This window comes from Callionymus lyra, chromosome 5 (assembly GCF_982586985.1).
Source record: "Callionymus lyra chromosome 5, fCalLyr1.hap1.1, whole genome shotgun sequence".
Taxonomy (NCBI): domain Eukaryota; kingdom Metazoa; phylum Chordata; class Actinopteri; order Syngnathiformes; family Callionymidae; genus Callionymus; species Callionymus lyra.
Genome location: NC_141822.1, coordinates 30,487,043 through 30,500,165, shown reverse-complemented (window position 1 = coordinate 30,500,165; position 13,123 = coordinate 30,487,043). Strand labels below are relative to the sequence as shown.

The 13,123-nt window shown below is 42.3% G+C and overlaps 1 protein-coding gene across 1 annotated transcript; it reads right to left on the bottom strand.

Annotated features, from left to right (window-relative positions):
* Nucleotides 1-386: 386 nt before the first annotated feature.
* dmgdh (dimethylglycine dehydrogenase) lies at nucleotides 387-13,123 on the bottom strand. The gene is made up of 16 exons (XM_087791923.1): nucleotides 12,999-13,123; nucleotides 12,766-12,934; nucleotides 9,920-10,018; nucleotides 9,690-9,854; nucleotides 9,430-9,634; nucleotides 4,677-4,925; nucleotides 4,420-4,618; nucleotides 4,186-4,355; nucleotides 3,959-4,112; nucleotides 3,120-3,285; nucleotides 2,924-3,054; nucleotides 1,881-2,098; nucleotides 1,653-1,810; nucleotides 1,245-1,304; nucleotides 1,033-1,167; nucleotides 387-881 (listed from the first exon to the last, which is right to left on the bottom strand). The coding sequence occupies exons 1-16, from the start codon at nucleotides 13,097-13,099 to the stop codon at nucleotides 669-671; spliced, it is 2,592 nt and encodes an 863-aa protein (XP_087648049.1). The 5' UTR covers nucleotides 13,100-13,123; the 3' UTR covers nucleotides 387-668.

The window sequence follows — 13,123 nt, the reverse complement described above, 5'->3', positions numbered from 1 at the left end:
TAAGAAGTAAACAGCCAATCAGCTGCTGATTCTTCTTCTTCTTTACCTTTTAACCAGAGCTTCATTACTCGTAGATGCAATACTGCCGCCTATGTGAGATTCAATTATTGCAACCGCTGTTTCCACAAACGAGTCAACTATAAGGATAAAATATTATTCACGTCAGTCTGAAATTTAAAAAAAATATCCTCCCCAAATAAACAACATTATTTTGAATCACTTAATCTTATCAGAAATATGTTCTCTCCTCTGATGATGAAAGTAACTTTTATCATGATGATTCTTTCTCGCCTTCTTTGGCAACACTATTGTGCTCCTGTTTTGTGTCAATATATGGATTTATCAGTGGCTATCAGCTTGAAAAACGTTAGTCTACAAAATAAATCTTTCACAACAGTAAATCATTTGTTTATTCAAACCCATTTAATTACACTTTGTTACAAAAAAGATTTAAAAAAAGAAATCTTTGTACATATTTTGTAAATTCAGCAGCAACAGTTTCAAAAAATTGAACAAACTGTAAACAATTAACGGAGAGAATTACTCTTTTAACACTGTAAGACGTCCAGTTCAAGTTGTTGTTGCTCAAAGGCAGAGGCAATCAGAACATGTCCGGGACAGAGGATCCACCTCTGCAGAGGTCAAGAACTTCACAGTCCAGGTTCTGCTTATGCTTTGCTCTTGGCTTTCTTTTGCAGGCGAGTCCTGGTGGGCTCGGTGAGGACCAGAGGCTCATGCATCACCTGGGCCGGGTACTTCCTGCCTAGCAGCTCCACCTCCACCTTCTGACCCACCGAGCACAGGTCTAGTGGAAGATAGGCAAACGCCAGACTCTGCTGGCTGCTGTAGCTGTAGGAGCCGGATGTGGTGTTGCCGACCACCTGAGGGCGATAGAGAGCACGATTTAGATTCACTTAAGTGAAAAAAGATATTTTCATAATATATCAAATTTTGTTCCGAAGATTTTCTCGACTTTTCATTCTCATCTATTCTGTTTTCTACTGTCCACTTTCTTGTGCTTGCTCGGCTGACCTTTCCCTCATGCCACACAGTCTCGTTGCCCTCGGGGTCGATGTCCTGAGTCTCCAGACTGAGGTACGACAACTTCCTCTTCAGACCATTAGCCTTGATTTCCTGAATCGCTGCTTTCCCGATGAAGTCTGCTGGCTATACACACACACACACACACGTTTAAGTAGAAATGATCATCAGCGGCTGGAGAGAAAAAGTGGAAGAAGACACACCTTGTTGAGCTTGATAAAGTAGTCCAGACCAGCCTCCAGAGGGTTGGTGTCACAGTTCATCTACAACACAAAAAATGTCACAAACACATAAGCAAACATTTGTGTGTGTGTGTCTATCAGTGTTTTTTGTGTGTTTGTTTGTATGAGTGATTTTTAATCTATATGCATGTCTTTATATCTGTGTCTGACACTTGTGGTTTAAGCGTATAAGTGCATGTGTGTGTTAAAGTGGGCATTTGTGTGTGTCTGTGTTTTTGAATGCGTGTGAATATGCATGTTTTTGTGTGTGTCTGTTTGTAATGTTGGTGAGTGCATCTATGTGTTTGCATGTGTATGTCCATGCATGTGTGCATGTGCATCTGTTTTTGTGTGTGTTTTTGGTGTGTGTGTATGTGTGTGTGTGTATACCTCGGCCCCCCAGCCTCTGAAGCCCTTCTCCAGTCTGAGTGACGACAGGGCATACACGCCAAAGTTGTCGATTCCCTCGTCTTTTCCCGCCTCCATGATGTCATTATAGACGGCGGCCATGTGTTTCTGATCCATGTAGAGCTCCCACCCGAGCTCCCCTGAGGACCGGAAAAACACAAAACGGGTCACACACAATCCAAGGTCACACCCCTTCACTGAGGTGAGTACCGGTGTAGGAGATCCGGATGGCTCTGACCGGAGCGCCGGCCAGCTGGATGGACTTGCACTGCAGGAACTTGAAGGCACCGTCGCTCATGTCCTCGGACGTGATCTTCTGCAGGACCTTGCGAGACTTTGGTCCCGCAATACTGAGCACGCCGAGGTCATCTGTCACGTTAGTGATGTCCACCTCGTATCCACCATTAGCAGCTTCATCTTGTATCCACCTGCAAGAAGACCACAACATTATGACCACACTGGGGAAGAGTCAGGATGAGGATCAGCACATCCAAGTTTGAGAACGCAAAACTCTAATTGAGGGTTATAGTTACAGTAGCTATTGTGGCCACAGGGCGGCGCTACAAGTATTTTAGGCAACTATTACTTGCTCAAAGATGTGTTTTGAGAAACAAGATCCTTCTTATTCCTGACCCTTGATTGGAGCAAACAGCGGGGCGTCGTGCTGAGGCTGCAGGTTTATATTTCTCAGTGGAGAAGCTCAAGTGTCTTCAGCACAGCGGGAGGTTCGACTCTGACCCGGGTGTGTGTGTGAGACTCATGGTCAATTCTTTCTCCGCTTAAGCTGCTAGAACAGTCCAGGGTTCGTTCATAATTGTGTATTTTCATACAAGTCTGCATGTTTGTGTGTACAGGTATGTTCATATGTTGTATATGTGTGTATGCCAGTGTGTATTTAAGTGCATATGCATGTGTGTGTCTACAATATGTATATGCATGCACAGGTGATTGTATGTCCTTGTGAGTTCAAGTACAGTATAAGTATAAGTTGTGTATATATGCATGTGTGCCAGAATGTGTGTGTGTGTTTATAAGTGTGTATGTTTGTGTTCATTTGTGTGTGCATGTGTGCGTACAGATGTGCATGTGTGTGCATGCACATGCGTTTGTGTTTCCTTGTGAAGTAAAATAGAGCATATATGTGTACATGCATGCATGTGTGTGTGTGTTTGTCTGTGTGTTCCTTCAGTGTGACGGTCTCAGTTGTATGTATCAAAGATGGACAGTGTTGGATCTATGAAGGTTCGACTCACCTGAGGTCGTGCAGCTCAGACCCGGAGCCTGTGAGCAGCATGAACTCTCCTGGTGTCAGCTGGGTGATGGTGACCTCAGCAAAGACTCGCCCGGCAGGAGTCAACATGTGGCTGATGTTAGTCTGTCCCACCTAAAGACCCCCGGAGTGAGAACAGGGCGTGCTCAAACACTCACAACAAGAACAGAGCACGCTACCTTTGGCATGGTGTTGGCGAACAGCCGGTCCAGCAGCTTGATGGAGTCTTTTCCTTTCACCAAGAACTTTCCAAAGGGCGTCAAGTCGATCACTCCAACCTTCTCCATCACCAGCTTGCACTCGCGGCCCACTGGGCCGAACCAGTTTGTGCGGCGGAAACTAGGTCTAAAAAAAACATCGGAGGGCTTCAGAACCAGAGAAAGGTTAATGGAATGAAAATATGCTAATAATTGTTACTCTCCACATCACAGTTGAAGAAAACACGACATCATCGAAGATTTGTTTTTGTAATCAGATCGAAACAATAGTCGCCCCTGGTGGTTCCGTGTGAACATCCCTTGCCAAGGGCCTCCTCCCAGTAGAACACTACACCAGAAAGGTCTTCAGGAAAGTCATTCTGGGAACAAACTCCCTCATCTATGAGAGGCCTAACCCCCGGGCAGCTGGGATCTTTGGTAAGAGCTCAGTATCAATCTGAGGGACCAAGAAAGCAGCTGAGTGAGCCAACTGTGTCGATGGACAGAATCCAAATATTTACCAGCAGACAGTGGCGGATATATTTAGGTGCTCTCGCTCAAGAGCTCGTAGAGTTCTGGACGTCCTGAATGGTTCTTTTGAGCTGCTACAACTGTCTTCAGTGCATCTGTCGGCTCTTCTGCGCTGACACCAGAGAACATCTCACCCCTGTTGTCACCCACATTTCTCTCCCTCCAACAGAACCACTGCTCCATTCGCAAGATTTTTAGCGTTGAACCCTTTAATGACTACGATTGTTAACTTCATTTTATTTAGCTTTTCAGTGAGTGAACGAAAGGACGTCAGGGACTAGTTGTCTTACTTGTATTCTGTGTCATCTCCTGGTTTGTAGAACCAGTGAGGTTGTTCCCAGCCCGCGTGGAAGCCCATAGAACACTTGTCCTTCAGCACCTCATACAGTCCACTGGTCCGACTGGACGGTCTGCCGGCAAACCGCTCTTCTTTGGGGTAGCCCACTAGACCCGGGACAAATCTTTGTAAATGGGAATAACACAAACTTTTTTTCCGAATTCAGGCGTGGTTGCTTACCGACGTTGTTGTAACCGTACGACTCTCGAGCTTTGGCGCACATGAACGGCACATCGGCCCACTTCCCATAGCGGTTAGGGTCACACTCGATCAGGTCATATGGAGGTTCGCCGTTTCTTATCCAGTCACTCAGGAACTTCCCTATCCCACCGGCGTGGATTACCCCGTATCTGCGCACAGCAAGTCCAGATTCACAGTCCCGACCTAACGTCGCTAACACACTCTTGTACGAACCCAAATCCGATGGCAGTCCAGTAGTTCCTGACACTGTGGTGTGGTCCCACCATTGGAAGCAGGTCGGGGGTGTATGTGATTGGTCCGGACACAATGTTTATGATGTCGGCTTTCTTCAGCACAGGAACCATCTCCATGGCCATCTCCACGTGGTCCATGATCCTGTCCAGGTCCGACTCAAACAGCTCCTTACCAAAACCTGGATCAGGAGATTTCAGTCTAGTTGGGATGAGACAGGCGTCACATGACCAACTGACCTGGAGGAACTCCATCTCGGACCCAAGAGTCCTGCAGAACCATCTTTTCCATCTTTTCGTACGGGCCAAACAGCAAACCGTCTCGCTCCTGACGCAGGTAGTAGGAACCCTCCAGGTCCCGGATGACAGGTAGCTCCTTCTTCAGAGCCTTCACCTCCGGCACCGTAGCCGTCACCACATATTGGTGGTGGACCGGGATGGTCGGGTGCTCGAACCCGATCAGCTTCCCGACCTCTCGAGCCCAGAAACCTGGAGATCAAAACAGAACCATCTCACACACCGGTCGGAATTGCGACCGAAGCTAAAGCTGTATTTGTAAGCGTGTGGTCTGCCTCCTAGTAAGTAAGCAAGTAAGTAAGTAATTTTTATTTGTATAGCGCTTTTCCAGACCAGGGTCACAAACAATTAAACAATCAAAACAATATTCAATAAAATATATACTTTAAAGGTCAAGATAAAACTGATAACACAGGGGTAGGGAACCTGGTCCAGAAAGAGCCGCAGTGGGTGCAGGTTTTTGTTCCAACCGATCAAGCATGTACAGTTTAACCAATGAGGTTTCAGCTGAACAAGCAACACCAGACTGACAATCAACTGATTACACTCCTAAGACTCCTGATTGGATAAAATGTGTCCTCTTGAATGGTTGGAACGAAAACCTGCACCCACTGCGGCTCTTTCTGGACCAGGTTCCCTACCCCTGTGATAACACAACAGGAGTTCCAGAAAATCAAGGAAAAGCCTGAACAAATAGAAACGTCTTAATATACGTTTAATTCATTCATTCTAGTGGTCAAGAATGAATGTCACAATCAATCGACTTCACAACTACGTAACTAAGAAGATTTATTCAAATATACATTTTTCATTGTGTTCAGTTTCTAGTCCAGGTAAACACAATGTGCAAAGGTAAAGTGTGCGACAGCGTGAACAAACACAGCAGAGCCAGCAAGTCTCCCCGGAGAACTGGGACAGTAGTCTGTGGTGAGAGGGAGGCAACAGTTACGTAACAAGGGGCAGCTTCATCACAGCAGACGAGGGTGTTTAGATATGTTTTTAAAACCAGAAGTTGGTTCTTTTGCAACGCTCAGTCGAAATAAATTCAACTGCTGCTCTTTCCAAGTACGTTCACGTGTTGATGTGAGTTTGTACAACTGAACAGGAACGAAATGTTCCAGCTCAGGAAACAAGAATCCACATCAGCAGCAGGAGCCTGGACAAGAGTAAGAGTTGAGCTGTGGGTGTTGTGTAGCACAACATTTTATGAATGAAGGGAGCTGCTCATGTAGCCGAGGTGCTACGGTTCTCTCTCTAGCATCTTAGCACGTTAGCACGTGAAAACTGTCCTCCTCCACAACTGTAACTCTAGATCTGCAGAGTGCAGACTTATACAGACCATTACAGTCTTGTGTGATTTTTATTAAGTGTTTATTTTTTATTCCTGACGTGGTCCTTTTTCTGAACTTTTCTTTTTTAAGTTCTTCACTTGTCTTTTTTCAGCAGGAAATAAAACTTTCTTATGCAAACAGTAACTTTTTGTTTTCCTGGTTACATTTTCACTCTCATTTATTTTATTTATTTGGTGACAGACTCCTATAACGCACCCCCATTTAAGACTTTTGAGTTTAAACATGTCAACAATATTTTCACTGAACACTCCGAAAACAGTTGTGTGTCACCAGCAGATCCAGACTTCAGAATTTATTCTTAACTTCTAGTTTTTATATATTTCTAACGGGGACTTTTCTTGCCCTGAACTCTGAGTCGTTTAAATAAAATGCTCTTCAGCTTCAATAGATTCCTTAGTCCAACCTTTGACCTTGATTCAGCCCCTCAAAGGTCAGATGAGGATGAACCTTTTGTTTGATATAACAGTGGAACGAATCTGTGGGTGTGTGAGGGGGATTCTCTTGCTGAGAAAGAATCTTGAGTTATTGAGAGCAGTTTTTAAACTCTGATTTGCAGGCACTATTAATTGATTTGTGTCGTTTAACATTTTCCTTGGTTTACAAATGTTCTACGTTTCTCTTGATTGTGTTACTTTGAGACAATTTATTTCTACCTTTAGCAATTTCTTTTAATAGTCTTTTATTCAGTTAATTAATACATTTTGTACCATTTTATGTTGTTTTACCTTCATTTTTAATATTTTCCTAGAGACCACTTTCCACTTGTTTTAAGTTCAAAACAAACCTTTCCTATCATTATAACTGTAAACATATTTTTAACTGACTTATTTTGTGGGCATTTTTAGAACCATCAGGTTTTTTGTTCTGCTAATGTTCACATCTAACAACTGCATTTTTTAATAACGCACTATTTTGCACTAAGAGAAGAAAAACCTTTTTTCTTACAGGGAAACCACGTAATATGAAAACCCAAATTTCCTGGCTTATTCAAATTTTAAAGCTTCCTGTTCAAGTTGCAATAAGGTGATATTTTCAAGGTATTACTTTATAAAGTTCTCCCCCGTCTGAAATCTCAGCGAACGAGAGGTTACGTAATAATAGGCTTAGCTCCTCCAGTCCTTTGGAGGCAGAGACTTCTGGGATTTAGAACACACGTGATAAAACTTGATGCTCGACAAATCACAGAAAAATACTGATGAGTACAATAGAGGTCCAAGATCAATTTAGGAGAATCAAATCAAAACATTTGTGCCCTTTAATGTGTTTAATTTCTTTGTCAACAAAATATTGTTTTCGGGACTTTTACTCTTCTTATAAAAAATCGCTGTACTTGTCCAAATAGTATTTGGAATCAATATTAGTTTATTTTAACTTTTTTTTAACTTCAACTTGACTTAAAAGTATCTTGGTCGATCATTTGCTCTCGATCATATGTTCACAGGCTGAGAAGAGTGCGAGTGTAGTAAAGTAAAGGCTTGTAAAACTAGACAAAAATACCTGAAAGATAATTCAAGAGAATCTGAAACATCAAAATGAGCCGCAGTTCATCTGTGACACAGAGAACCTGGTGCCCTCGGAGCAAGTGACCCGATATTCATGGCAGCATCGCTGAGGCCACTTATAGAGGAGCAAAAAACAAACTTCTACACACAGGAGGAGTGAGTCTGCTGGTGTGCTCTGATTGGACGAGAAGACTTGGGTTTGGACTGGAACACATTGAAGAACCACAAAACTCTGTGTGTTTGTTTGCATGTTTGTGTCCATGCGTGTTTGTGTCTCTGTCTTTGTGTGTGTGCACTTGTGTGTGACTGTATGAGTGTGTGTGTTTGCATGTTTGTGTGTGTGTGTGTACGTATCTCCGTCTTTGTGTGTTTGCACTTGTGTGTGTGACTGTGCATAAGTGTGTGTCTGTGTGTGTGTGTGTGTGTGTGAGTGCGTGTGTGTGTGAGTGCATGTGTGTCTACCCGTGTATGTGTGTTTGTGCATATATGTTTGCTTGTGCATGATTGTGAGTGCACATGTGTGTGTGTATGCATGTGTGAGTTCAGATCAGGGTAAAGATTTGTCGCCTGGAGAAGATCCGATTACATGACCTGCGTCGGCGCGACACGATATCCTGGTCAGATACTAAAGCGCATTCTTGGCTCTGACAAACAAGCTCAGTCTGCAGGAACCAGAGCGACCCGGTTCTGACAAGCTGCATTGAAGCGGTGGTCCAGAGGACGAAGGTCTTAGCTGATAAGGCTTTTATACAAGACGAGAGATTCTAAGTCAGCAAAGAAACTGAGACTTCCTGTCAGACAGGAAGTGTGGTATTGATTTTAGGTAGCTTAGATAGATTCAGATTTCTATACAAGTGAAATATAATGAATGGATATGTTGAGTATTTAATTCCTGTCAACACTTGATTAGGAACTCTCTCGACTCGTTTAAGATTATTATACAGTCCATTTAATTAATTTCAGATCTGATGTCGGATCATAGGTTTTACCGACATAAATGGTACCATTTCATCTCACTGTCATTAATGTTGTTTTGAAACTTTTTATTTACCGTTTTTGTAGGAATGTCTTTTAATTAGTTACAGTTCTTACCCGTCTGAAATCTCAGCGAAAGAGCAGTTACGAGAGGAGTCCATTATGATGTAATAATGGGCTTCACTCCTTCTCCAGCCAGCTGTAATCAGCCCGCTTTGTTTATACAAAAAGTCCTTTACAGGTGACAAGAAGACTTCTAGGATTGATGACGCGCGGTGACAAACCTCAACTTGACCACTCACAGCCGAATGGGTGTGGTTATGGTAAACAAGATTTTATCTCCAGAAATAAAAAGTGTTTCCAGTGGGCGGGGCTTAGGTGCATTTTCTAAAGTTAATATTTCAATGAAAATAGAGTTTTGTACAAACAGACAGATACTGATGAGTACAATAGAGTCCAGAATCTATTTAAGACATGCTTGAATCAACACGTTAGTTGCTTTTTGACAATATCCTGTCATTTGACACAAGGGATACTGCGAACACATTTGTTTTCGGGGCTTCGGGACCCAGAGATAACACAAGGCTGAAGAATACATTTCTTAGCATTCTGACTTCAAATACACTATAAATGAACCAATTTACTTTTTAAAGGCCAAGAGTGCTTATGTGACTTTTTAATAATTAAACAAATACTATTTACAGTGATTTTGCCATGTTCTGTTTCTGCAGACTGAGGTCAACTACTTTTGTCAAACCAGCCGAGTCTGCAGGCGTGCTTATGAGCAGGACAACCCGCTGACATTACTCCTCATACAACCTGGATTATGCAACAACGTTCCTCCTGAAATATCTGACTCGAACACACCTGTGGCGTTGACGATGCGATTGGCCCGGATGGTCCCGTGAGGAGTCTCCACGTCCCACTTGCCATCTGAGGTCGGCTTCAGGTCGGTGACCGGAGCAGGGTTGTAGATCATGGCTCCATACATGCGAGCCCCGGCAGCCAGAGACATGGTCAGAGAGTACGGGTCGATGTGGCCGTCCTCCGGCGTGTACAGGCCAGCCAGCACCTGCAGAAATCAACCCGCTCAGCTCTCCGTCTACAGAGCTCCGTTCAGCACCGACCTTGTCCATGTTCAGCAGGGGGAACAGCTCCTGGACCCTCTCGAGACTGATCATGGACTGCGGCGTCACGTGCCAGTGAGTCCGGGTCATCTGGTACTTCATCTCGTCCACCCGAGCCGCGGTGGAGGCGATTCTGATGCTGCCCGGCTGGTGGAAACCCACCGCCTGCAGACGACGGACGGTGATGTGAGATCGATCCTGAGCTTCCGCCCGAAATCAAAGTTTCTCACCTGTCCGGTCTCAGCCTCCAGACTCTCGTACAGCTTGATGCTGTCATAGTGGACCTTCTTCAAGTTGATGCCGGGGTGGTAGTATGTCGTCAGGCCAGCCTGCGACAAAGCATAGCAATTTTTAAATTCTTTTGCTTTTTTACTCTGATTGTCAAGATGTTTGGGTCGTTTTTTCAAGTGTTAAGATTTGGCGTTTTTTGTTAATGCGTTTGATTATTACAGCCTCAATAATGTTGCCTTTTGTTCAATCAGGGTTTGTTTTGTTTTTTTACATTAAACTTTTTTTTTTACTTTTTCTCTGACAATACATTGCTATCTGTTCAGACAGTTTTATTTTATTATTGTTTCTTCTTTTTTGCCTAAATCCAATTTTTTATTGTTGGATTTTTTTTTTTGTTGGTTCATTTATTTTTCATATATATTTTCAATTTTGTTTTACATTTTTGTTTTAACCCACTTTATATTTGAATTTATGAAAAAGTAAAAATTCAAGTGTTTTGTTCTTGTTTGGACAACTTGCTTTCCAAACTTCAAATGTTCAAGTTTTAATACTGCAAGTTTTTATTTATTTTTTAAATGAATAAAGATGGTTTAGAAACAGATTTTTCATTTTTGTTGTGGTTTGTTTCATCAATGGTGAAGTACCTGCAGAGTTGAAGAGTTAAAGGAGCGACAGACAGACACACACACTCATACACAAGTGTGTACGAAGCACACAGGGTTGATGTGTTCATCAAGGCTGTTCCTCCAGCACCACAGGTGACATGAATCCATGTTCTGGTGTGAGTCTCTACCACTTCATTCGTTCATGTGACGGGTGGTAATACATCTCAGCAGTGTGATCACAGCAGTGTGTTTCACTTCGATGTGTATCACTTCAGCCTGAGGCTGTTGTGGAAGAACAAACACTCCTAACTGGAATAAATTGGCCAAAGTTCAGCGACCGTTATCTCAGAGTGAGAAATCCACACTCGGCTCTTTTTCCACAAACACACAGAACAAGATATTTGTCAAATTTCTTTCAACATTAGTGAAGAAAAGTGAACATCAGAATGTCATTTTTGAATAAAGTTAAAATGATTTGGCAAATCAGAGTTACATGCATGCAAAAAGTCACAAATTACTCAGACGTCAAAAAACATGTCTTTAAAAAGTCATTACCATATCTTCCATTTTTCATCTCAGAATTTGGAATTTTATTCAGTTCTTTATGACCGATGAAGTATAAAGTTTGACACATCAAGTATGAAAATAGCAACAGATAAAATGGGTAAATAGGTCACAACGTGGGACGACCCTGAAACTGAAGCACAACTACCTAGTGAAGTTGAAACGAATTATTTTCTAGGAAGACACTAAAGGTGCCAAAGAGTGAAACACTAGCTTTCCGTGCTTACTTGAGATTAAGTCATTGGGGGTTCTTGTGATTAATGTCTCTGTGGTTCCTAAGAGGAAACTACATCTTAAGAATGTATTCATCGCTATTTTATCCTCCTGGACTCAAATATTTATTTACTTCCTTTTTTTTTTCCTTTTTTTTTTTAAAACGTTTCTTATTAAATTGTATTTTTCCTTTTTTGTACATTATGTTTACCTGTTGCTCTAATATACATTCGATTTATATTGATAATACATTTTAAAACCTCTTTCTATCCTTTTTTTTGTTTTATTTTTCAATTATGTTCATGACAATCAAGCTTTTCTGTCTCATTATATCCGTTTGTCTCATTTGCTCTTTAACTGAGCAGATTTTAATTTCTTTTGCTGTATACTGCCGCATGGTGAACTCATTTTTTTTTTATAACTGAAAATGTTTCATATGAATTTAATTGTTTTTGGAGGTTTAGAGTTTTCCTTATGTTTTGTTTGTGTTAGTTTTGCAATTTTTTCTCTTTTTTTTTTAACAAATTTTGTTGCTACAAATTTGTGTACGATGAATCTCCACAAAAACGGTTGAAGCGTAAGTTAGCCCATTTAGATAAAACAGTCCAAAGTCTTTCGACCACATGAGCGTTTGTTTGTCCCTCCAGTGTGACCCCCGTGATCATTCATTTACTCTGAACACACCTGATATGAGGATGTCCACAGGAGTCGACTGAAACTTTATGTTTAAACTATTTGAACTGTTGGATTATGAAGGTGTATGTAAAAAAAGCAGGATGAAAAGATCAACATCATAGAATCACACGTGTTTGGAGAGGAGCTACATTTGGGTCAGTAGTTCGAAAATTTGACTTAAAGAAAGATTTCTTTTTTAAAAATACACTTTTTAGATTTAAAGCTTTTTTCAGTTTACTTTTGATCAAAAAAATGTTTTTATTCCAAAGTATTGACCCTCATTAAGCTCTTTATTTGAGGAGGAGCTAAAGGCTAACATTGTTTGCATTGTGAACTAAATTAAAGTAAAATGTAAAATAAATAAAGAGTTGAATGATTTGAGTTTCATGCAACTGTGGTCTTTTCTGTTTTTGTTTTACGTTTACTGATATTTGTAGCTCTCTGAGCTGTTATCAGTTCATCAACTGGATCAGTGAAAAAGTTTAAAATAAAAAAAGATTCAATGAAAAGGTAAACAGAATAAAAAGATCAGCGCATAGGAAAGCTAACTCATCTATGAGACACTCAGAGTGGAACCCCTGCTTTTACACTATAGAGACAGTGGACATTGCCCATTCAACTGGGAGGAGGCCCCGGGGCAGACCCACACAGTGGAAATATGGTTCTCTTAATCTCTAGGATTTGTGACACTATTTTAACAGTTGATGGAGTTCCCAGAGTAATCCCATCCAACAGGAGGAGAGCGTGCAGGGCAACCTCCCTTCAAAATAAAAGCCCGTGGGACTCACGGCGTGCCAGGTGGATCCTGCCGTCAGCTCCGTCTTCTCCAGCAGAACCACGTCCTTCATGCCCGCCTTGGCCAGGTGGTATGCCAGGCTGGTGCCCACGCACCCGCCTCCGATGATCACCGTCTCCGCAGTGTCCTTCCATCGTTTCCCCAGAACCGTGGACGAGTCACTGCCACGAGAGCCTGGTTACTCTGACTGACACCTGACTGACACCTGACTGACACCTGACTCACCTGTGGTCCCCGGGCCTCCCGGACGAGCCGCTGATGGTTCGAACTGAGACGCGGAGTTTCCCGCCGAACCTGGCGGTGACTAGACTTAAGATCCGCGACATGACGAAGTCTTGAAGACTCACAAC

Excerpts from the sequence above, each read along its gene's own strand:
- dmgdh (XM_087791923.1), bottom strand. The coding sequence starts at position 13,099 with ATGTCGCGGATCTTAAGTCTAGTCACCGCCAGGTTCGGCGGGAAACTC. Across the intron at positions 9,635-9,689 it reads CCCTGCTGAACATGGACAAG|GTGCTGGCTGGCCTGTACAC; the intron begins GTCGGTGCTGAA and ends TGATTTCTGCAG. Across the intron at positions 1,305-1,652 it reads TCAGAGGCTGGGGGGCCGAG|ATGAACTGTGACACCAACCC; the intron begins GTATACACACAC and ends TTTGTGTTGTAG.